The following is a 25,563-nucleotide window of genomic DNA, read 5'->3' as shown; positions in this document are numbered from 1 at the left end:
TATTTAACAGAATTAAAGTATTTAATGTATCATAATTATCATCATTATTATTTATGTTTATTGCCGACTTCGTTTCTTTTCTTGCTTTCACATTTTTTTATCGAAATGATTTTTTTTCCCACAGACGTGGGTGCTGCTGCCATATGCTGGCCAAAACAGAAATTGCATCGTCCACTAGAAGGAGCTCGCCTGGCGTGCCCGGAAGTAATCGGCGTTCTTCTTCGTCTTTTTCTCGAGTTTGTGCTTCGTGTGCAAAACGTAGACGATGACAGAGACCACAGAAAACAGGAAGTGGACATATAAGGTGACTACAAGCAGCCATAATATTCTCTTGGCAACAAACCATTTGAAACTCGAATAATAATAATAATAATAATAATAATAATAATAATAATAATAATAATAATAATAATAATAATCAATATTCCACACGGAATTCGTGACAACAGTTTTTCGTTCCATCAGATTACCCAATGAGAAATGGAAATGATCGATACTTCCAAAATCCTGAAAATCAGACCAGAAAAGACATTTTGCTGTAATTTTTTTACACTTTTGTCCAATGTTTTCCCACAAATATGCAACGACTCGCAGAGGCGTTTGGGTTTCTCATGCATGAGTTAGTTTCAAGACAGGTTTAGGTTAGAGACTTACAAATGACATTTATTATTATTATTATTATTATTATTATTATTATTATTCGAGTTTCAAATGGTTTGTTGCCAAGAGAATATTATGGCTGCTATTTCGTGTGGAATATTGATATTGACGGTTTGTTTTGTGGCGATGGAGTGTTCTGTGGACTTTCTCTTGGGGATTATGAAAACATTGTGGCCGTTTTGTTGATTTTAATTTGCACAAGGTTAAGCGTTAAATGGGCCTCGGCCAACGTTAGTTAACGGCCATGTCACATCAATTTAATTGCTCATTGACATTTTCGTAGTTACCTAAGTGGGTCACGGTTTGTCTCATAACTTTGTGTGTGTGTGTAATAATTATTATAAAAAAAGGCATATGTAACAATATGCTCCAGAAACGCAACCGCACTTGTAACACTGCTTATCTAAATGGGTTACATAAAACAACGAAACGAGCCCATTGAGAGCGTCGCGTGTCGTCATTTGGGGTGATCCTCACAAATATTTAATGCCAAAACGTTTATGACCTTGTGTGGAAATGATGTGTGATACATATCTATAAATATGTATGCATGAATGTGTAATCGTGTGCCTTGCGTGTTTGCGATTCACACAACGGCGAGAGAAAGGTTATACAACAACACAAGCACGTTATATAAATTGGACGTAAGGCCAGCCAATGAGAATGCTCATCGGTTGTCACGTGATCCGTCTAAGCGAATGGGACCACGGCAAATTGCATCCAGCAGCAAATTAGCAGCGAACGTATTCTCGCCCCGGTCGACGTCTGAGCCGTTCGACTAAACTTCCATGTCGAGAATCGATAAGAAAAACAGCGATTTTTTTTGTGTATTTATTTTGTTGTATTATTTATCAAGGAGATCTTTTTGATGACTTTGTAGTTTTTGAGTCGTTCGAGAGTCTGGATTTGTTGGTGGAACGTCGCTCGGTTCGTGTGATCGTAGTGGCTAGGTCGGCGCTAGCTCCCTTTTAGCTAACTTAGCTCTCGTATTTAAAAACAACAACAGCAGCGGGACCAAAGATGTACGCGTAAATCTGCTTCACTATATAGTTATTTAATTTATCGCCATACTTGTTCTTTTCTTTTTTCATTGCGAAGTGAGGCGAATATTAATTCAACCTTTATGTCGAAGAAGATCGACCAAACCCCACCAGCTTGCTTTGCTCGTGTCGAATAATATTAATGATAATAATAATAATAATAATGGGCACGTAAGAATCCAAAATGAATCTATATTTCATTCCAATGGCGACAACACGATCACATTTGGCTGTTCAGTTAGACGACAAGGATTTGCGATTCGTCGTTTAATTCGTATGTATTTTGTTTTTTTTTTTTTTTCTTTGAGGGGAGGGGGTAGTTAAATAGTCTTTATTTAATCATGGAGGTTGAGATGCTATTGCACCCGCTCTCCCACCCGTCCGCCTCGGGCATCTGCCCCGAAATGCTGGAGGTGGCGGAGGAGGCTACCCGCGCCGGGGACTTTAGTTTAGCCGCCGAGATCTACAGCTCGCAGCTGGCCGACCTTCAACAACCCGACCGGGGCTTGTGCCTACGCAAGGCCGACTCCTTAGTGCGATCCGGACGGATCTCCGAAGCGCTGGACTCGTACTGCTCGGCGGCCAGCTTGGGCAAACTGCGACCGGACGAGTTGCCGTTACTGGTGGAAAGCATCGCCCGGGGTCTCCGAGAGAAGGAACCGGGCCTCCGGAGCTCTGCCAGCGGGGAAGAAGAAGAGGACGCCCAATGGGGAAACGCTGAAAACGACAGACTGGACTTGTTCTCTTGCGGCTTGTGTCGGTGCCTGCTTCACGAACCTTCCACGGTGGAGTGTGGGCACACCTTTTGCAGACGTTGCCTGGAGCCCGACTCGGTGACGGACTGCGTGCATTGCAAGCGAGCTTTGGCCCGGAAGGACGGTCTGCCCAAGGGCCGCCGGCTGGACGTGGTGCTCGGCGGCCTGCTGGACAAACTCTTCGCGAACGAGAGCCGAGCACGTCGGTTGTGGATCGACGGCGAGCTGCTGCGACAGAACCGGAACTTGTCCGAAGCCTTGCAGAAATACGACGAGGCGGTGGAATTAGGTAAGAGATAAAAAAAAAAACTTTTAAAATGTTTTATTCTTTGCAACAAGTGACCTACTTTCACCCGGTCCGCTTCAGGGTGTCACCAGCTGGTGGCGCTCGTGAGAACGTTACATGAATTGACCCTCATTGTTACCAAACAAGCACACGGGTCAAGTTAATTTTAATTTAATTTAATTTCCCATTTAAAGAGAATGATAGAAACTGAAATAAATGCTCAACTGAAGGAAAAAATATTTTTCATCACATTTCACACAGAGAAGGCTCACAACATCCCTCACTCAATGGCAGAAAATACAAAACAAAAACAAGTCGGTACATTGTTTTTCTAAAAGCGTCTCCCAACAGTGACATTTAAATAACATGCATGATAATGAAGTCAGCCGATCAAACTTAATTGGTTCCGGAAAAGTATGTGTAAGGCGAAACGTGTGTCTTCCAAACATTAATTTCCCGTAGGAAACCATTAAAAATGAGAATAATCCATTCCAAGGTCCCCATAAAACATAATTTTCTACTGAATAAGCCTTAAACTATTAGCTAGCTAACTTTCTATCTATTTGAGTTATTCCGGGTTGAGTGAACGCTGGCGCATGTGGCTGCCGCTGCTCACCCACAGAAAAAAATGATCCTGTGTCTGTAAAGTGACCTTGAGAGTTTTGAAATTAAATGTATTATTATTATCAAAAATTCCGTTTTGCTGCGGTAAGAGTCACACTTATTAAATACGACTACGCACCTCAGAAACGCTTTTAACTTTCCTCACTCTCCCCCCCCCAAAAAAAAAAACGGAGCATATGTAACACTTTAATGTTTTCATAAGGGCTAGCGTATTGAATAACATTCAGGTCACGGTTCTGGACGTGATATGTAACCGCGTCGCTGTGATGCAGAGCATGAGTCACACGTGGGTTTGCTCAAGTTCATTTTGTACAAGCTGAACAAAAACACGGGACTCTCTTGGCCTGATTGGACGAAAGTCATTTTGGACATTTGGGACAGTCATCAAAAGTTGATCGGCAATATTTGAGCTCTTTCGGTGCAGTTTTTGCTCATACAGTGATACCTCGGTTTACGAACCCCTTGCGTTACGAACGTTACATTTATGAAAATGTTACCTTGGCATACGAACTTTTTTCGTACACGGAGCTGCCTTAAAGAGTGATGTGTCGTTCGCGAACGAACCCGTTCTTCTAACAACAAAATGGCAGCTGACTGTTTTTGTCCTCTATTCCCCGCCCCCAGTCTTCGGTTAAAGCCACGTGATTGCTCAAGAAAGCAGCAGTGAGAGGGGTGGTTTAAACATTAAAGAGACAGGCAGACGACAGTGAGAGAGTTTCAACTGTGATAGTTCAAAGGCAGAGTGTAGACTGAAAGGTTAAAATATCCCATCAATCAGGCTCCACAAACAACCCGCACAAGCCATCTGTACACTTGATGCAAAAAACTATCAACCCAGCTAAACAGGACACAATTGATGAGGAACTAGATAAAATTATCACAGAAAGAGCACCTACAAGGGATCATTCCTCAAGATGGTGAAAGAAGAAGGTTACGTTCCTCATCAGGTGTTTAATTGGATTGGATTGGATATGCCTTTATTAGTCTCACAGTGGAGAAATTTATATTTCACAGCAGCAAAGTGATGAAAGGAATGAAAGTAGAAAAACAAAATACATGAGCTGCTGGAAAGGCAGCCACTCTCGCGGCGCCGTGCTAAGGAATGCTAAGGAAACCGGCCACTCCATTCGATCAAGCCATCTACGACCATTACAAAGGTCAATAAAATGACTTTATTATACAGTACAGTTGATTTCTTTCATTATAATACCATAGCACATTTATTATACATGAAATAAGGTATGTTGTGTGTAATTTTAAGGCTTATATAATAGAAATTTATGTTTTATGGGGACTTGGGAACGGATTATTCTCATTTTCATGGTTTACTATGGCAAATTATTTTTTGGGATACACACTTTTCGCCTTACACACTGTCTGGGAACCAATTAAGTTAGTAAGCCAAGGTATCACTGTACTTTACACTGTATTTTTGTAGCGTCAGTTTTTTTAAAGATCATACAGCGATATCAGGATTTTCTGATTGTCTGTTGAGACTGTTTGCCTGGCAAAAGGCAACGAAGCAGTCAGGCTGGCCTTGGCCGTCAATTGCGGCGACATATGACAGACACCTGTCATTTTACTCTCGCCTCATGATGCCATTCGCAGACGTTGCCGCTCATTCATTCAAATGGCAGTTTCCCATTTCGGGATTGTTGGCGAAGCTTCTGCGTGCTCCGCGCAGCCATTTCGAAACAGTCATGCTACCATTACGTGAGCCACCAAATGCTTATCGTTGAACAAGAAAAAGGCTCTCTGTTAATTTGCAGTCATCTTGGTGTAATATGAAACAGAAGGATTGGGCGTATGACATTTTAGTCACTAATTATTCTCACCTGAATTAAAAACAAATCTCATGTTTACTTTTGGTTTGTTTCTCTTTTTTGAGATTTGCTATATTTTGCCAGCTGTGATTTTCAGCCCATCCGCGATCGCACAGGTGTCAAAGTTAAGGCATGCGGGCCAAAATCTGGCCCGCCGCATCATTTTATTCGGCCCGCAAAAGCAAATCAAACTTGTGAAATTACAAAAACTACCTGCCACTTTGTTTTATTTATTTATGTATGTATTTGTTTGTTTATTTCTTTGTATTTTATGTATTTATTTATGTAAATGGTTATTTATTTATCCACCCATTTATCCGCTTATTTATTAGTTTTTTTACAGATTCAGAACCGAAAAACTTAGTGCCATTTTGTTTTATTTATTTTTGTTTATTTATGTATTTATTTCTTTGTTTATTTATTTGTATTTCTTTTAATTTTTTTACGTACATGGTTATTTATTTATCCACCCATTTATCCGCTTATTTATTTGTTTTTGTTTTTTACAGATTCAGAACCGAAAAACTACCTGCCACTTAGTTTTATTTATTTATCTGTTTATTTATGTATTTATTTGTTTGTATTTATTTTTTATTTATTTATGTAGATGGTTATTTATTTATCGACCCATTTATCCGCTTATTTATTTGTTTTTGTTTTTTTTAACAGATTCAGAACCGAAACACTATCTGCCACTTTGTTTTATGTATTTGTTTATTTATTTATTTATGTCAGGGGTGTCAAAGTCATTTTTTGCCGCGGGCCACATTGTAGTTATGGTTTCCTCTCGAGGGCCGTTATGAATTTGGGGAACCCATTAGAATGTTTAAATCCCTTCAAATATTACATATAGAGCAGACAGCAAATTAATGAAGAACTCGTTTTCAAATCTGAAGTCAAGAATAATGACTTTTATTGTGGTTGACATCCAAAAATATGACATTTTGGCTCAGATTTTAGCAATCATCATGGAATTTAACACGTTTGATTTGCTTTGGCGGGCCGAAAAAAATGAGGTGGCGGGCCGGATTTGGCCCGCGGGCCTTGACTTTGACACCTGTGATTTATGTAATCATAATAATAATACATTTAATTTCAAGCGCCTTTCAAAACACCCAAGGACACTTCACAATAAAAACAAAGCACACAACAATAAAACAGTAACAGTAAATAAACAATAACACAGTTATAACAATAAAACAGTAAACAGTAAAATGCTAAATAATAAAATAGCAGATAGATGTAGATGGTTATTTATGTATCAACCCATTTAGCCGCCTATTTATTTGTTTGTTTTTTTTACAGCTTCAGAACCGAAAAACTACCTGCCACTTAGTTTTATTTATTATTTATTTTTTATTTTTTTTGTATTTATTTATTATTAATGTCGATGGTTATTCATTAATCCACCCATTTATCCGCTTATTTATTTGTTTTACAGATTCAGAACCGGAAAATGACCCGCCACTTTGTTTTATTTATTTATCTTTTTATTTATTCACGTATGTTTTGCAGCTTGGCCCCACGTGCTTCAAATTTCTCACACGTGGATAAATAATCACTTTTATGACAGGCACCGGCTGACAAAAGCTAAACCTTGCTCCCTACCTCATTGCCTGGTTGTTTTTACTGTCCTTCCTAGTGCGAATTATTCGGTTTTTTTTTTTTTTTCTTCCCAAAATCACACTCACATTACGCCAATTTGTTGTCATTCATACATTTCATCTTCTTCTTTTCCTTTCGGTTTTCCCTTCAAGGGGTCAGCACAGCAAATCAGTGTCCTCCATTTTTAGAGGTTTGATCCGCATGTTTGTTTTGGCCAAGCTTTTATGTCGGATGCCCTACCTGAGCCGGGCTTGGGACCGGCACAAGAAGACTTATGTCCCTTTGTGGCTACAGAACAAGCAACTTGCTCAGTAAAATGCTCCCAAACACAAAATGGTCATTAGCACAGCAACTTTCAAAAAATCAAAAACTATACTCACCATTTGATGACAATGCTCTGATCATAATAATAATAATAATAATAATAATACATTTTATACTGATTTTTAATTGAAAATTAGGGGTGCGCGTTTTACACGTGTGCGCGTTATACTCTAATAAATACGGTAAGTAACAGTGATTTCAACAGGCGTCATTCTTGACTTGTAATTCTAAACTACAGTAAAGTCTTGTTATATCGATATTCAAGGGAGTCCGAAAAAATATCGATATAACCGGGACTATCGATATATCCAACCCTGTTTGAATGTAATTTTCTCCGTGAGTGCATAGAAATAGTATCGATATAACCGGGACTATCGATATATCCGATATCGATATAACGAGACTTTACTGTATTTATATAATGATTGGATTGGATTACATTTCACAGCAGCAAAATCCAAAACGTAACATGTCTTCAGTCTGCAAAAAAAAGGAAATAACCTCACCTTTTCGACTAATTAAAACCATTTATTGTATTATTTTAAATTCCAAGAATCTTTGAACACTGAAATAATTATTATGGGACTTGACTAAAAAAAAATAAAATAAAAAAAACGCTTGTCAATCGCTCTCCTGTTAGGCTCTTCTTTTTTTTCTCCCCTGCTGTCCACGTGTCCCTTATGTCACGTTCCAAGCGCCAGCTGGCCTACTTGCGTGCAGTCACTTGACCCGCGTGCGTGCTTCTCTTTTGTGTGTTTTTTTCGGTTGCAGCGCCATCTACGGGCCGCCTACTCTGCCAACGGGTTGAACTGCACGTGGAGATGAACAACGTGAGCCGGGCGGTGCATGACGCCAGCAGCTTGTGTCAGATCAAACCTCTTTGGCCAAAGGTGAGGGAGACACGGATGGACGGAATACGAGTTTTAGTGTGAAAGCGTCGAGGGCCATTTTGGATCTGATTAGATGAGAAGTTTTTCTGTGAAGGGATTCTTTAACTCATTCTCTACCATTCACAAATTTATTCAGGAATTGAAAATATGACATAGAGCGCCATACCCACATTTATTTGTTTTTTTTTTCCATGCTTGAGTGCTGATAAAGCGCTGGTTATGACCTCTGGCAATGTTTTTGTTCCCTTCCACAAGGGGGTAGAATTTCCCTTTTTTCCATGTTAGCACTTTTTTACAGCTTCCACTGTTGTTAAAGCGCTATACAGTGATACCTTGGTTTACGAACCCCTTGGCTTACAAACTTTTTGGTTTACAACCGTTACATTTCTGAAAATTTTACCTTGGCATACGAACTGTTTTTCGGGATACACACAGAGCGCCACAATAAGTTATTTGTCATTGGCGAACGAGCCTGTTCTCCTAACAAGAAAATGGTAGCCCACTTGTTTTTGTCCTCTATTCCCCGCCACCAGTCTTTGGTTAAAGCCACGTGATTGGTCAAGAACGCAGCAGTGACGGGAGGTGGTTTAAACATTAAAGAGACAGGCAGACGGCAGAGAGGGAAAGTGAGAAAATGGATCGAAAACTGTGAAATTTGGACTCCTTTCAACTTTGATAGTTCAAAAATAGATTGTAGACTGCAAGGTTAAAATATCCCATCAATCAGGCTCCACAAACAACCCGCACAAGCCATCTGTACACTTGATGCAAAAAGCTATCAACCCAGCTAAACAGAACACAATTGATGAGGAACTAGATAAAATTATGGCAGAGAAATCACCTACAAGGGATCATTTCTCAAAACGGTGAAAGAAGAAGGCCACGTTCCTCATCAAGTTTTTAATGCTGATGAAACCGGTCACTCCATGCCATCAAGTCATCAAGGACCATCACAAAGGTAAATAAAACGACTTTATTATCCCGTACAGTTTATTTCTTTAATTATAATACCATAGCACATTTATCGATGAGAAGGTTTCTTCTGTACAAATTACGACTGAGAGCTTAGACAGACGCATAGCACATTTATTATACATAATATAGGGTATATTTTGTGTACTTTTAAGGCTTAGAAAATTGTGTTTTATGGGGACCTGGGAACGGATTATTCTCACTTTAATGGTTTCCTATGGGAAATTATTTTTTGGGATACACACTTTTCGCCGAACACACTCTGTCTGGGAACCAATTCAGTCCGTAAGCCAAGGTATCACTGTATAAACCAATATGTGTGGATTGTATTGCATTTTGTACAGCCGCCCCCATTTCGAGCCCAGATAACTCCAGACCCATATATGTAACTTAAGAATTAACATTTTTTTTATGATGAAAGAAGAGAGGCAAAGGTTTTTAACACTGAATTGAATGTTTTTGTTGTCGTAAAAGTCAATATTCTGTGGCTCCTGCAATTTGAGTGATAATGACAAAAACCCTGGCACTGGAGTGGACACATTTTTTTTGCACATCGTCTGGCAGTGAATTAAGTAATTAAATAAAAACATATATGGTCTTCTGTAACACGTCCTTTGTGTTTCTAGGCTCACTACCTGAAGGCCACCGCGCTAAGCCAAGCATCGCGTAACGATGAAGCCCTGCAGGAGTACTTCCTGTGTGTGGCTCTCAAACCCAACTGGACCAAAGTCAGACTGGAGGCTCAGAAGGTAAACTCGCCGTCAATCAATTTAATTTGAGATTTTTATTTTATTTTATCCATCGCCACGCTAAGCATACTCAAAGTCTTTGTCTTGGAACGCAGGTCCTCGCCGAGCTCTTCTCCTCGGTGTTTGAGAACCAAGACATCCCCACGCCTCTGCACCCACTCCAGGGTGGGGTGGCTTCACGTCCGATCAAGCCCCCCGCCCTACTGAGGACCCTCCGGCCCCTCGAGCAGAAGCCTGGTTCGTCCTCGCAGGTAAAAATAATAATAATAATAATAATAATAATAATAATAATAGAAACTATATTTGAGCTTCCATTTGAAGTGGCATAAAAAAAAAAATATATATATATATATATATATATATCCACCTATTTGTATTTATTTTTACTAATTTGGATAAATTCCTGATATTTGTTTATTAATGTGTTTATTTATTTTTATTTGTTTTCATATTTGTTTATTTGTAATAATACATTTCATTGATAGGTGCCATTCAAAACTCTCAAGGTTACTTTAGCTTCCCACTTATAAGTATTTTTTTATTTCAATTTAAAATTTTAAATGTCAAATTTTACATTTAAATTAACCAGAAAATAAATGTAGTTTAAATTTGTTTTTTTTTTTTATTTCAAAATGTATTGAAATTTTTATTATTTATTTATTATTATTTTATTTATTTATTTATTTTTACTGATTCCTAACCGATACATTACCAAGTAATTATTTATCAGTTTATTTTTATTTATTTCTGTGTATGTTTGTTTATCTATTTACCCATTTATCCGCCCATTTATTTATTTGTTTAATTTATTCATGTACATGTTTATTCATTTATTATCTACCTATTTATACACCTATTTATTTATTTGTTTGTTTATTTTTTACTGATTCCGAACTGACATATTACCCACTATTTATTTATTTATTCATGTGCATGTTTATTTTTATTTATCTACCCATTTATCTACCTATTTATTTATTTATGTATTTATTTATTTATCTATTTGTTTATTTATTTATTTATCTACACATTTAACAACTTATTCATTTGTTTATTTTTTACTTATTCAGAACCCATAAATTACCCTACATTTATTTGTTTGTTTATTTGGTTTTTTTTTTGTTGTTGTTGTTTATTTATGGTCTTTTTCCCTGTACAGGAATCTGATACGAGCGTGAAGGCTCCAGTCGCCGAGGCAAGTGGCACCACGGGCAAGAGCCTGGCAGACGTCCTGTCTTCTGTATCAGCGCCACCCACTGGTCTTAAGAGGAAGCAGAGTGATGACGGCTTCTTCACACCTCCCTCCAAGCTTCTCAAATTGGGTAAGAACTTCACATGAGTATGTTGACATCTGGGGGAAAAATGGGAGCGGAGCATATCTTAAAATTAAATGAATACAGTGATACCTCAGTTTACAAACCCCATGGCTGATGAACTTTTTAGTTTACGAACGTTAAATTTATGAACATTTCTCCTTGGCATACAAAGTATTTTTCGGTGTGTCGAAATTCTCCGAACAAGAAAATGGCAGCCGGCTTGTTTTGGCCCTCTATTCCCCGCCCCCAGTCGTCGGTTAAAGCCACGTGATTGGTCAAGAACGCAGCAGTGAGGGGAGGTGGTTTAAACATTAAAGAGACAGGCAGATGACAGAGAGAGAGAGTGACAAAATTGATAGAAAACTGTGAAAATTTGGGCTCGTTTCAACTTTGATAGTTCAAAGGCAGAGTGTAGACTGCAAGGTTAATATTTCCCATCAATCAGGCTCCACAAATAACCCCTACGAGCCATCTGTACACTTGATGCAAAAAGCTATCAACCCAGCTAAACAGAACACAATTGATGAGGAACAAGGTAAAATTATCACAGAGAAAGGACCAACAAGGGATCATTCCTCAAGATGGTTACGTTCTTCATCAAGTTTTAATGCTGATGAAACTGGTCACTCCATTCCATCACGCCATCAACCACCACAAAGGTAAATAAAACCACTTTATTATACTGTACATTTTATTTCTTGAATTATAATACCATAGCACATTTATTATACATAAAATCAGGTATATTTTGTGTAGTTTTAAGGCTTAGAAAAGTAGAAAATTATGTTTTATGGAGACCTGGGAACGGATTATTCTCATTTTAATGGTTTCCTGTGGGAAATTAATTTTTGGGATACACACTTTTCGCCTTACACACTCTGTCTGGGAACCAAATTAAGTTCGTAAGCCAAGGTACGCGGTTTCCCACATTTTCAGCGAGCTGGGTTAAAAAAAAAAATGGAGTCGGCGCCATATTGCCATCCTCAACGGAAAAGTAGCTGCGAATATTAAAAATTGCCGTTTTCCTTGCGCAGACGAGTCGAGCAGCATCAAGATGGCGCCGGCATCCGGGGAGAGAGTGATCCCCGCCGACCTGTTGGACAGCGGCGACCTGGAGTGTTCGCTCTGCATGAGGTGAGTGGGCGGAGTCACTTGACTCGATGGAGGAGGAATTTATCTCTTAAACGTCGCCATGGCCGTCGTCGCATTCCAGGCTGTTCTACGAGCCGGTGGCCACGCCCTGCGGTCATACCTTCTGTCTCAAGTGTCTGGAGCGCTGCCTGGACCATAACCCCAACTGCCCTCTGTGCAAGGAGAATCTCTCAGAGGTGACAAGCGCTCATTTTTTTTTACGGCTTCCAGAGTGGAAAAAAAACATTTTTCTCAAAATCCGGCTTCATACAAATTCGTTGGTGTAACTGTCACGAGCAGACCCACAAAATAAAGTGTCAAAAATCGAAAGAAGCCAGCCACGCATGCCTGAAAAGACAGGTTGGCTGCCATTTTTCTCTCTATATGCCAAGAATAATAATCCATTTCATTTTTAAGCGCTTTTCAAAACTCTCAAGGTCACTTTACAGTCACAGGATAAATTTTTTTCTGTGTTTGAGCAGCGGCAGCCACATGCGCCAGTGTTCACTCAACCCCGAAGTAACTCAAATAGATAGAAAGCTAGCTAGTGTATAGCTAACAAATAGGTAATAGATAGCCAGCAGCTAGCCAGCTAGCCAGCCAGCCAGCTAATAGCTAGCCAGCTAGCTAATGGATAAGTAATAAATAGCTAATAGATAGCCAGCCAGCTAGACAGCTATAATAATAATACTACAACTAATAATAATAATAATAACAATAATATAATCTTCATTTCTAAGCGCGTTTCAAAACTCAAGGTCACTTTAGTCACAGGAAAAAGTTTTACTATGGGTGAGCCGCGGCAGCCACATGCGCCAGCGTTCACTCAACCCCGAAATAACTCAAATAGATAGAAAGCTAGCTAGCTAGATAATGGATAGCTAATAAATAGGTAAAAGATAGCCAGATAGCCGACAGCTAGCCAGCTAATAGCTAGCTGGCTAGCAAATGAATAGCGAATAAATAGCTAATAGATAGCCAACAGCGAGCCAGCTAACAGCCAGCCAGCTAGACAGCTCTAATAATAATAATAATAATAATAATAATACAACTAATAATAATAATCTTCATTTCTAGGCGCGTTTCAAAACTCTCAAGGTCACTTTAGTCACAGGAAAAAGTTTTACTATGGGTGAGCCGCGGCAGCCACATGCGCCAGAGTTCACTCAACCCCAAAATAACTCAAATAGATAGAAAGCTAGCTAGCTAGATAATGGATAGCTAATAAATAGGTAAAAGATAGCCAGATAGCCGACAGCTAGCCAGCTAATAGCTAGCTGGCTAGCTAATGAATAGCTAATAAATAGCTAATAGATAGCCAGCCAGCTAGACAGCTCTAATCATAATAATAATAATAATAATAATAATACAACTAATAATAATAATAATAATAATAATAATAATAATAATAATAATCTTAATTTCTAAGCGCGTTTCAAAACTCTCAAGGTCACTTTAGTCACAGGAAAAAGTTTTACTATGGGTGAGCCGCGGCAGCCACATGCGCCAGCGTTCACTCAACCCCGAAATAACTCAAATAGATAGAAAGCTAGCTAGCTAGATAATGGATAGCTAATAAATAGGTAAAAGATAGCCAGATAGCCGACAGCTGGCTAGCTAATGAATAGCTAATAAATAGCTAATAGATAGCCAACAGCGAGCCAGCTAACAGCCAGCCAGCTAGACAGCTCTAATAATAATAATAATAATAATAATAATAATAATACAACTAATAATAATAATCTTAATTTCTAAGCGCGTTTCAAAACTCTCAAGGTCACTTTAGTCACAGGAAAAAGTTTTACTATGGGTGAGCCGCGGCAGCCACATGCGGCAGCGTTCACTCAACCTTGAAGTAACTCAAATAGATAAAAAGCTAGCTAGCTAGCTAATGGACAGCTAATAAATAGGTAAAAGATAGCTAGACAGCTTACAGCCAGCTAGCTAATCAATAGCTAATAGATAGCCAACAGCTAGCCAGCCAGATAGACAGCTCTAATAATAATAATAATAATACATTTAATTTCTAAGCGCCCTTCAAAACTCAAGGTCACTTTACTAGGTGCACCTTACAGTAGAAAATTCAGTAATTCCTAAGTTAGATGGAGCTGGAGTCATCTGAGCTTGAAATGGGGGCGGCTGTACAAAATACAATCCAATACATGCATATAGATTTATGTAGTGCTGAAACAACAGCTGAAGCTGGAATAAAGCGCTAACGTGGACAAAAGGCAAATGTTGCTCCCTTGTGGAAGGGAAAAACATTGCCAGAGGTCTGACCAGTGCTTTATCGGCTTTTTAATTACAAGCACTTATATACAGTACTGAATATTTTTTTGTCCCCCTGCCCGCATCAGTTTTTGTCAACGCGAGGCTACAACAAGACGCTACTGATGGAAGCGGTGCTTCAGCGCTACTTATCCAGCGAGCTGGCAGAGAGAAAGAAGATCCACGAGGAGGAGATGAAGGAGCTCTCCAAGTGAGTTTTTCGCCCGCTGCCGTCGCAATCACGAGCCGTGCCACTCACATTCCAAATTGTCCCGCTGCAGCCTGAACCAGGAAGTGCCCATTTTCGTTTGCACCATGGCCTTCCCCACCATCCCGTGTCCGCTTCACGTGTTCGAGCCGCGTTACCGCCTCATGATCCGCCGCTCCATGGAGACGGGCACCAAGCAGTTTGGCATGTGCATCGCCGACGAACTTAAAGGCTTCGCCGACTACGGATGCATGCTGGAGGTGAGGCTCGCCTCCCCTAAGATTGATCACCGTCATTTGCCCCCAAATTGGTTCGTAAAAAGTCAACAGATTCAATGTGTCAGTTTAAAAAAAAAAGTCCTGATTCAAAGTCATTTAGAATTCAATCAGAATTATTATTATTATTATTATTATTATTATTATTATTATTATTATTATTATTATTATTATCATCATTATTATTATTAGTTTTAGTATTGGTGTTATTCTAGCTTTCTATCTTTTTGAGTTACTTCCGGGTTGAGTGAACGCTGGCGCGTGTGGCTGCCGCTGCTGCTCACCCACAGAAAAAACATTAGCTATCTAGCTAGCTATTTATTAGCTGTCTAGCTATCTATTAGCTAGCTAGCTTTCTATCCTTTTGAGTTACTTCCGGGTTGAGTGAACGCTGGCGCGCGTGGCTGCCGCTTCTCACCCACGGAAAAACTTCCGGGTTGAGTGAACGCTTGCGCGTGTGGCTGCCGCTGCTGCTCACCCACAGAAAAAACATTAGCTATCTAGCTAGCTATTTATTAGCTGTCTAGCTATCATATTAGCTATCTAGCTGGCTATCTATTATTTGTCTCGCTATCTATTATCTAGCTAGCTTTCTATCCTTTTGAGTTACTTCCGGGTTGAGTGAACGCTGGCGCGTGTGGCTGCCGCTGCTGCTCACCCACAGAAAAAAACATTAGCTATCTAGCTAGCTATTTATTAGCTGTCTAGCTATCTATTAGCTAGCTAGCTTTCTATCCTTTTGAGTTACTTCCGGGTTGAGTGAACGCTGGCGCGTGTGGCTGCCGCTTCTCACCCACGGAAAAACATATTAGCTATCTAGCTGGCTATCTATTATTTGTCTCGCTATCTATTAGCTAGCTAGCTTTCTATCCTTTTGAGTTACTTCCGAGTTGAGTGAACGCTGGCGCGCGTGGCTGCCGCTGCTCACCCACAGAGACACTGATGCTGTAACTGTAAAGTGACCTTGAGAGTTTTGAAAGGCGCTTCGAAATGAAATGGATTATTATTATTCTTATTGCTATTATTATTGTTATTGGTATTATTATTATTATTATTATTGCTATTATTATCATTTATTATGTTATTTGTACTGTTATTATTATTATTATTATTTTTTTATAATAATTAAAACAATTGCAAAATACTTTTGAAATGTTAAAAACTCATTTTATAATTCATTTTATATTTTATAAATATTAACTAATTATCAACAATAGTTTGTAAACCAGAGAATAATATTTAGCGATTTTTATAAATTAAATTTTTAACCCGCATAATTCCCCCATGATTTATAATTCAAATAAATGAATGTTTTTGCCCCAAATTGTATTATTATCATTATGATTGTTATGATTATGTTTAATATGATTATTATTGTTGTTATTGCTATTATTATTGTTATTGGTATTATTATTGCTATTATTATCGTTAATATGTTATTATTATGACGATGATGATTATTATTATTGTTATTATATATATTTTATTAATAATAATTTAAAAAATCATTGGGTTTTGTCTTTCCAGGTCCAAGATGTCAAGTTTTTCCCCGATGGACGCTCAGTGGTCGAGACCATCGGTGTGTCTCGCTTCAAAGTCTTAAGTCACGGCCAGAGAGATGGCTACCACACCGCTAAAATCGAGTACCTGGAAGACAAAAAGGTAAAGCCTGCGTCCCGATCATCATCCAGTGACCTTATTAAAAAAAATAAAAATAAAAGATCTACGCCTTTATGGACTCCAAACGTTGCGACGTACGTTCCAGGTGGAAGGCGAGGAGCTGGCGGAGCTGCTCAAACTGCACGACGCCGTCTACGATCAAGCCAGCAACTGGTTCACGTCGCTCAAAGACAACATGAAAACGCAAATCGTTAGTCACTTTGGACACTTGCCCAGCAAAGACCCCGACCCTCAGGTGAGAAGAGTGCCAGAGATTGTAAATTCAGTTTGATGAAAGTAATGCAATCTTTAATATAGACTTAAAGGACAACCGACGTCACTTTTTTTATTTCTTAACTGACATCAGAAAAACGTTTGATAGCATCTAAAATACCCAAAACACGCAGTACGATATTTTTAGTCAAATGCAAAACACCAATAAAAATGACTTAAAGCACAGGTGTCAAAGTCAAGGCCCGCGGGCCAAATCCGGCCCGCCACATCATTTTTTTCGGCCCGCGAAAGCAAATCAAACTTGTTAAATTCCATGATGATTGCTAAAATCTGAGCCAAAATGTCATATTTTTGGATGTCAACCACAATAAAAGTCATTATTCTTGACTTCAGATTTGAAAACGAGTTATTCATTAATTTGCTGTGTGCTCTATATGTAATATTTGAAGGGATTTAAACATTCTAATGGCTTCCCCAAATTCATAACGGCCCTCGAGAGGAAACCATAACTACAATGTGGCCCGCGGCAAAAAAATGACCTTGACACCCCTGACTTAAAGTGTCCAAAATCTGCAAAAAATTGAGCTGCGAATTGGGCATTTTCAGAAAGTCCCGCCCCCAGTTCGTGACGTCACGCCAAGACGTCTTGCATTGCTGGAGAATCCAAACAGTGACTTCAGATTCGGAGAATATGCTTTTTGTTACACATGATGAATATGATTCAAATAGTTCTGAAGAGGAAAGCATACATGTTTGCAATCGATTAAAGAATTTATTCCGTGTCATTTTGAGGCATCAAGGGGTGGCAAATGTCGCACCCAAGGGAGGCAGAACATGGCGACAAAGCCATGTAGGCAATTAGTCAGCCCGTTTCCACAGGTTAATAAATTCCTTCCATGTAGCTTGGTTACCCTCTTCTGGCGACTTTTTGGTGCAACATGAGGTTTTCAGACCAAACAAATCCAGCAAAATACATTGACGTGATGGAAGGACTGCTACAATGTGTCCTTTTTTTACCGTCAGGGGCGTTCCTTCAGTGACGTCACGTACGGACTCGTCACCAACTCAAAAACAAGACTTCCTGAATATTAAGCGCGAGTCTTAAAACGTAAAATATAGCTATATGCGGTGGAATCTTTGTAAAATACGCTCAGTAGAAGTCATTTGAAGCTCAAACCAGTTTAGGCGGCTCAATGTGCTGTTTGTCGTCTGTGCGCAGTCAAGCGGCAGCGGCCCGGCGTGGTGCTGGTGGCTTCTGGCCGTCTTGCCGTTGGAGAACCGGGCCCAGCTCACCATTTTATCCATGAGCGCTTTGAAAGACCGACTGCTGGCTATCCGGAAGGTACTCATCTTTGTCATGCGCAAGAGGCCGCGGTGACCACGGGACTCTCCGATGCCCCGCCCTTCCCCAGACCCTCTGCAACGTTTGCGCATAGTCCACTCAATCGAGTCACTTTTCGTGTTATTGTCCTTTCCATTCTTTGTATGCTTAATCGCCGTCGCCGCAGCTTCTTTTGATTTCATTTCAATGATGGAAAACAAAAATGGCCGACCGCTATTGCCTCCAAGTTAGGCTTCGACTGACTTCACCCCGTTTTGACAGAAAATGGGGCAAGCGAACCAATCTGGGGAACATAACTAGACAATTTTGGTATGACTGTGGAAGAAACCTTTTTTTGTCGCCCCTCCCCCACCACCACGCCCCCAAAAAAAGGCCTTGATACAATTCTTATCACAGCCCATTTAGTTAGCGCTAGCGCACTAGCTTACTCTGCCACGCTGTCTTGAGGAAGCGTCAATCCATTCAATTGACCAACATTTTGTGATACCTCGGTTTACGAACCCCTTGGCTTACGAACTTTTCGGTTTACGAACGTTAAATTTATGAAAAGTTTACCTTGGCATATGAACTATTTTTCGGGATACACACGGAGCTGCCACAATGAGTGATGTGTCGTTCGCAAAGGAGCCCGTTCTCCGAACAAGAAAATGGCAGCCGGCTTGTTTTGGTCCTCTCTTCAGTGCCCCCAGTCGTCGGTTAAAGCCACGTGATTGGTCAAGAACGCAGCAGTGAGGGGAGGTGGTTTAAACATTAAAGAGACAGGCAGACGACAGAGTGAGAAAATTGATAGAAAACTGTGAAATTTGGACTCATTTCAACTTTAATAGTTCAAAGGCAGAGTGTAGACTGCAAGGTTAAAATATCCCGTCAATCAGGCACCACAAATAACCCGCACAAGCCATCTGTACAATTGATGTAGAAAGCTATCAACCCAGCTAAACAGAACACAATTGATGAGGAACTAGGTAAAATTATCGCAGAGAAAGCACCTGCAAAGGATCATAACTCAAGATGGTGAAAGAAGAAGGCTACGTTCCTCATCTTAATGCGTTTAATGCTGATGAAACCGGTCACTCCATTCCATCAAGCCATCAACGACCGTCACAAAGGTAAATAAAACGATTTTATTAAACAGTACAGTTTATTTCTTTAATTATTATACCATCGCACATTTATCATACATAAAATAAGGTATATTTTGTGTAGTTTTAAGGATTAGAAAGTAGAAAATTATGTTTTATGGGGCCCTGGGAACGGATTATTCTCATTTTAATGGTTTCCTAAGGGAAATTAATTTTTGGGATACACACTTTTCGCCTTACACACTCTGTCTGGGAACCAATTAAATTTGTAAGCCAAGGTATCACTGTATTTGTAAGTAGCTACTGCGTTACTTAACACAAAACCAAACAAATTTGATCTTCTGGTTGAAATATTTTGTTTTTGCTTTGAGCGCAACCCGTTTAGTTGGCAAACTAGCCTGGCGAACCTCAGCCCGTTTATGTCACAACTCTGTAGCTATATAAACATCGAATTCAATTTCATGTTGACTGTACAGACCAAAAAATAAAGAAGAAGAAAAAAACTCGAATGTACATAATCTTCCGCGCTTGGCACATTGCATATCAGCATTTTGGCGCCCCCTTTCTCTTTTCTCTGGTGTTGCAGTGCTAGAATGTGAGTTGTTCAGTGTTGATTTAACACAGAGGCCTTTTTTTCTTTTGCTTGTGCGGTACATTTACACACTTTTCTCACCACGCGCATGTGAGGCATTTGTGATGGACTTCCTGAATGTCGATAGCAGCATTTTTTTAAACTCAAAAAGCACTTGGAAAAACGTGTTAGTTTGCACTCTTGTTGTCTGTCTAATGCGTGAACATGAAAATTGTGGCTTATTTAAAACTAAAAATGTGAAGAAGAAAAAAAAAAACGAAGAAAGAAAGTGGTTTTAAATGACTAGAGCGAATGTTTCCGGTGAAAAAAGGCTAAATGTACCGTAAATGCGCTTCTTTTATTTTATTTTATCCTTCCAAATGTTTGTGATCTCTCTGTCTCTATCATGGGCAGGATTTACAACATGCTGCATTTCCCTGCGATTATTTGTAAAGAGAGATCTTGTACTTATTTTTTATTGCCAATAAATGATACTAAATCATCTGAGTTTTCTGTTTTTTTTCTATGTATAGGAATCCAACTTGCCTTGTTTTGGAAGAACAAATTGTTCTAAGAAATTATCTTTTAAAGGGCAACCGACACCATTTTTTTGTTTCCTAACATCAGAAAAAAACGTTTTATAGCATCTAAAATACCCAAAACACGCAGGCTCATATTTTTAGTCAAATGCAAAACACCAATAAAAATGAGTTAGTGTCCCAAAACTACTTCAAAATGACCCCGGAAATGGCGAGTTTTCAGAAGGTCCCGCCCCCTTGTTCGTGACGTCACGCGAGGACGTCTTGCCTTGCTCTAGCATCAAAACAATGGCTTCAGAGAGTTCAGATTTGGAGAAGATGTTTTCTTGTTACTCATCCAGTTATGAATATGATTCAAATAGTTCTGAAGAGTAAAGCATAAATGTTTGTAATCGATTAAAAAAGTCCTTCCGTATCAATTCGAGCCGTCTGGACTCCAATGTAGCGTCCCGGAAAATGCACAAAATGGCGCGCAAGCTCCGTTGGAAATGACGATTCCTGACGTCACGTCTGGAATCGTCACCAACTCGAAAACAAGACTTCCTGAATATTCAGCGCGAGTCTTAAAACGTAAAATATAGCAATATGCGGTGGAATCTTTGTAAAATACGCTCAGTAGAAGCGATTTTACAAATTATGGACACAACTTGTCCGTCGGTTGTCCTTTAAGACGATTCGCACAAATCGGCAAAAATAATCCTAAAATGGCCACTGTAAATCGAAATGGCTGACTTCCCGTGTTTGTTCAGCACCACCATCAAGAGAGCTTTGTATGGTGAGTCCTCTCCTCAGAAAAAATGTCTCCCACATTTGATGTTACCATTAAAAGTGGTGATTTTTTTTTGAAGGACACCATGTGTGTATGTTCGTGTATGACTACTTCAAACTCTTTTTTTGTGGGTCTTACTTATCATGGTAGACATGACCAAATATCAGATTGCCAGCTCGAGTTTCCGCCAACCTATGAGCACCTGCACCCTATGACCGCAAGGTGTCGGTGTTGTCACGTAACGCGTGCATGAGTGTGTGATTCACTCACTTTTTTCATTATTTTCTTTATACAATACATGTAATTACACGTATAAAATATTACTAAATTCATCTCTATAATTACATTGATTAGTTTTATGATTACTATAAAATTTCAGAGCATTTTTGATATAATCGGTATTCTAGGCAAAACACCAAACAGCTTTTGCACTGATTTACAAAGATACGTACATCTTGATTTGTACCAACAACCCTGGTATGTAACTGATTTACCACTAAATATTCTCTCTATCGATCTATCGAGCTAGCTAGCTATCTAGCTAACAGAAGTACGTACATTCATCCAAATAGATAAACAAACAATGAGCACAACCAGCTGGATACGAGCCAAAGCATGAAAGACAGATGCAAATACATATAAAAGAAAAGAAAAAAAAGCTTGCTGGATAAACAACACTGTGTTCTGTTACATTATTGAATGTAAAATAACAAATTATCATGCACACCGAAAGCAAAGAAAATAACCAAAATATATTCTGTTAGTTTAGTAAATTTTGATGTCTTAACTGGTTAATTATCTAATACAATATTAGCTAATAATGTAGAGCACTAATAATGTGGAATACATTTTCGGATGCTTGTTGAGACTATGACAAAGTGGCAGCGCCAATTGTCTCGTATTGTGCATTTAATTCGCTGTCGGTTTAACATGTCTTGCAAATAACTTTAAATTACTTCCGGGTAGAGTGAACGCTGGCGCGAATGGCTGCCGTTGCTCACCCGAACAAAAAATGTCATTGAGAGTTTTTAAAGGCGCTTAGAAATAAAATTTATTATTATTATTATTATTATTATTATTATTATTATTATTATTATTATTATTATTATTACATAGCTGGCTAAGGTAGCCACAAGGGGGCACAAGCCAGTGTCTTATTGTTATTATTATCTAGCTAGCTAGCTACATATGTAACAAACATCCGGGTCCTTCCCGATCAAACAAGAGTGGGCGGGCCAACCAAGAGGATGCGGACCGGCAGAGAGACTCTTTGAATGTACTCCACTCTGCTCTCCCCAGTCGGAATGTAGCAGGCCCGAAGAGGAGTCATCGAGAACGAGAGGAGAACCGCGTATGGCGAGGATTTAACCAAATAAGAACAAGAATCGACGATGAGACGTTCATAGTCGGCGTGAAGGATATTTAACTACAACAAAGTAAAAAAAGGCCATTTCGTTCGTTTTCGTCTGGCTTTTTTTCTCCCACTTTAAAAATGGCGAACGACTCTCCGGCTAAAAGCCTGGTGGACATCGACTTGGCATCCTTGCGGGTAAGTGTGAATATTCTAAACACGTTGAATCCCCTGAATCATCTTTTTGTAATTAAACGAATAAACGGTGTTTGTCAACGAGATTGTAGCTAGCCTCCTCTTTGTGTAATCCTCGCCGTTCCTCTATATGCGTGTGTATGTTTCTGTGTCTATGTGTGTGAAACGCCAAGTCTGAACGGGCGCCGGCGGCCTTGGTATCAAACACACCCTTTGCCCAAATACCGCTCCATTAATTCATCACTGGGCGTTTGTTTCCTCATATAGGATCCCGCTGGGATTTTCGAGCTGGTGGAAGTGGTGGGAAATGGCACCTATGGACAAGTATATAAGGTTAGTGTGTGTTTGCGTGCGCTTCCACGCGAGTCTTTCATCCACCCCCAGTTAGATATGGCGTTCACGACCTCCATTTGCACTGAGTTACGAGATTTCATCCCCCTTGACGGTGACATAAGCATGAGTGGTGTATATGCATTAGACCTGGACGCTGTGTCCTTTGATTGCATTCAGCAAATTCATCCCCGCCCCGTTTTCAATATGGCCTAACAGTTATCACATATATAGTCAATAGGGTGAAATAAGACTCAATTTTTTTCCTGCGAGGTTGTCGACATAATGTCAATAGATAGCGCCATGCTTTATTTTTATGTAATTGAAGTGCCTCAACTCAAGTTATTAGCTGCGTGATAAAAAAATACAAAGTGGTCAACTCCCGTGGATACATGCCAAGCTAGCTTGTTCCGGCTATTCAATTTGGACTCTTGATGGCATCGGTTGTGACCTTTTCGCCACACAGGAAGCTAAGCCACGACCGACCTGTACAACAAAGGTGCTGCCGGTACCTTTTTTTTTTTTTTTGCTCTTATCTTCCATGACCTTTCAATATAATAGCAGCAAACAGGAAGTGGATTTACCCGAAGCCTTCAACACTCGTAGTCGCTCTGTGTGTAATTGTAAAACATTTTTGCAGGTACAGTATCACATAATGACCGTTTGATAATATCATCATGATATTTTGCCTCATGGTCGCAGCAATTGCGTATGGGAATTGCAGCGTAATGCTTAATATTGTGATATTTTGCTAAGCAATTTATCACAATGCAGAGTTGCTATATTGAAACGATTCACCGTTATAACAAAACTCTCCCTTTAGCTCTCAATTTTGGCTTCTACGTTCGTGCTAATGTTAGCTGTTATGTTAGCCTCCGATGTTATATTCTGGAGTTGGCCTGCATTCATTGTTAGGTTGTAAATGTTCTTAATTTGTGTTTTTGAGACATCTCGGGCAGTCAGATTCTGTCTGAGCTGTGTGTGGGACTGCTCAGAAATGGATTTAACCCCCACCCCATGATACTCCACCCCATCATGGCTGATTACAACCCCCGACCCAATATTAAGGCCTCTTCTTGTCTAGTCGGACTCCATAGTGACAGTTGTTCGTCTGTCTAAGCTGGCGTGTGTGTATTATACATGTGAGCGACTGTAAAGGTGGCCATCTGCCGCCTGTCAATTCGGGGAGCGGGTGGGGGGGTTGTAGTGCGGATTGTCTATGAAAGCAAGGCTAATGCTAGCAACTTATTGCTTAGGATGGTTAGTCGTTGTTTGTCGCCCTTCAGTAAAACAGGCTATTTATGTACCTTATCTGAATGTTTTCTAGGGTTCTTTTCCAGTTAGCATTAGCTTTGCTTTTAGCATTATCGAGGCTTAACAGCAGAATAATTTGCTATGGGATGAATGTTTTACGGAAGTGTACTCTGGTTAGCGAACGAGGCTAACACTCCGATGGGCTTAGCCATTCTTTGAACATCATAGAATTAGCACTTTCATAGCTATATGCTTGTGCTTGTGTGCTAATTTTAGTCATGCTAGGTGCACAAACAACTCTACATAACTTCTAACATCTAAATCCCCTCCCCCCCATGGTAGCCATGGCAACACAGAGTCCCACTTTGTAGCCGTGGAGCTCATGTGAGTTGTGTAACCCGGGGCCTCATTCTTGTTAGCGTTTGTTTTGATCTTCCTTGACTGGGCTGGTCCTGGCTAGTCACATGACCATCTTTCCTGCCGTGGTATTGGCCCCCCGGCTCCAATGGGATGCGGGCCTCTTCTGCCTGTCACCGGGCAGACTCTACCGGCTTCCTGCCAGATCTGTGCTGTCATGCTCGAGAAACTTCAGGCGGAAGTCATTTGGTTTCCGTGGCGACGCATCTTCCCGCTCTGCTAATGTACACCCGCTAGTTTACAAGCAGATAAGGTCAATGTAAGGATGTTGACTTCCTCATTTCTGTCAAAATAAGAGGCCCCTTTCCACCCCCTCGCACCACGGAAACACATCCACATTAAGTATATTTATTTGAATATTTTCATCACGTTTATGTTTCCGCTGTCACGCAGCGATGTTACAAAATGGCTGCATTGTTTATTTCGATTCTACAGTTAACTTTAAAGGACAACCGACACCATTTTTTGGTTTCCTAACTGACATCAGAAAAACGTTTTATAGCATCTAAAATACCCAAAACATGCAGGCTGATATTTTTAGTCAAATGCAAAACACCAATAAAAATGACTTAAAATGTCCCAAAACTGCCATAAAATGAGCTCGGAACTGGGGAGATTCAGAAAGTCCCGCCCCCTTGTTCGTGACGTCACGCCAGAATACTCCTTCACAAACTGCCTTGCTCCAGAATCAAAACAATGGCTTCAGAGAGTTCAGACTCTGAGAAGATACTTTCTTGTGACTCATCCAGTTATGAATATGATTCAAATAGTTCTAAAGATGAAAGCATACATGTTTGCAATCGATTAAAGAAGTACTTGCGCATCAATTCGAGCCGAAAGGACTGCAATGCAGCATCCCAGAAAATGCACAATATGGCAACCAAGCTCCATTGG

The 25,563-nt window shown here is 39.8% G+C and overlaps 2 protein-coding genes across 4 annotated transcripts in view; both read left to right on the top strand.

Annotated features, from left to right (window-relative positions):
• Positions 1-1,383: 1,383 nt before the first annotated feature.
• On the top strand, positions 1,384-20,316 carry lonrf2 (LON peptidase N-terminal domain and ring finger 2). Its single transcript, XM_089002428.1, has 12 exons — positions 1,384-2,744; positions 7,889-8,007; positions 9,606-9,728; positions 9,824-9,979; positions 10,888-11,050; positions 12,079-12,178; positions 12,258-12,372; positions 14,533-14,654; positions 14,725-14,911; positions 16,454-16,588; positions 16,692-16,841; positions 18,039-20,316. The coding sequence occupies exons 1-12, from the start codon at positions 2,042-2,044 to the stop codon at positions 18,195-18,197; spliced, it is 2,232 nt and encodes a 743-aa protein (XP_088858554.1). The 5' UTR covers positions 1,384-2,041; the 3' UTR covers positions 18,198-20,316.
• Positions 20,317-22,391: 2,075 nt separating this feature from the next.
• The window catches only part of LOC148894347 (mitogen-activated protein kinase kinase kinase kinase 4-like), a 46,780-nt gene continuing 43,608 nt past the window's right edge, over positions 22,392-25,563 (top strand). The window contains exons 1-2 of one of the 3 annotated variants that reach the window (XM_089002575.1): positions 22,392-22,671; positions 22,936-23,001. In XM_089002575.1, coding sequence (XP_088858701.1) covers positions 22,615-22,671; positions 22,936-23,001 — 123 coding nt within the window. In that variant the 5' untranslated portion in view covers positions 22,392-22,614. The remainder of the gene's footprint in view (positions 22,672-22,935; positions 23,002-25,563) is intronic. The other 2 variants (XM_089002574.1, XM_089002576.1) reach the window with 2 other exon arrangements.

This window comes from Hippocampus bargibanti, linkage group LG08 (assembly GCF_051943395.1).
Source record: "Hippocampus bargibanti isolate YZ-2025 linkage group LG08, ASM5194339v1, whole genome shotgun sequence".
Lineage (NCBI taxonomy): Eukaryota > Metazoa > Chordata > Actinopteri > Syngnathiformes > Syngnathidae > Hippocampus > Hippocampus bargibanti.
The sequence above is the reverse complement of the archived record's forward strand: the minus strand, read 5'-3'. Positions and strand labels throughout refer to the sequence as shown.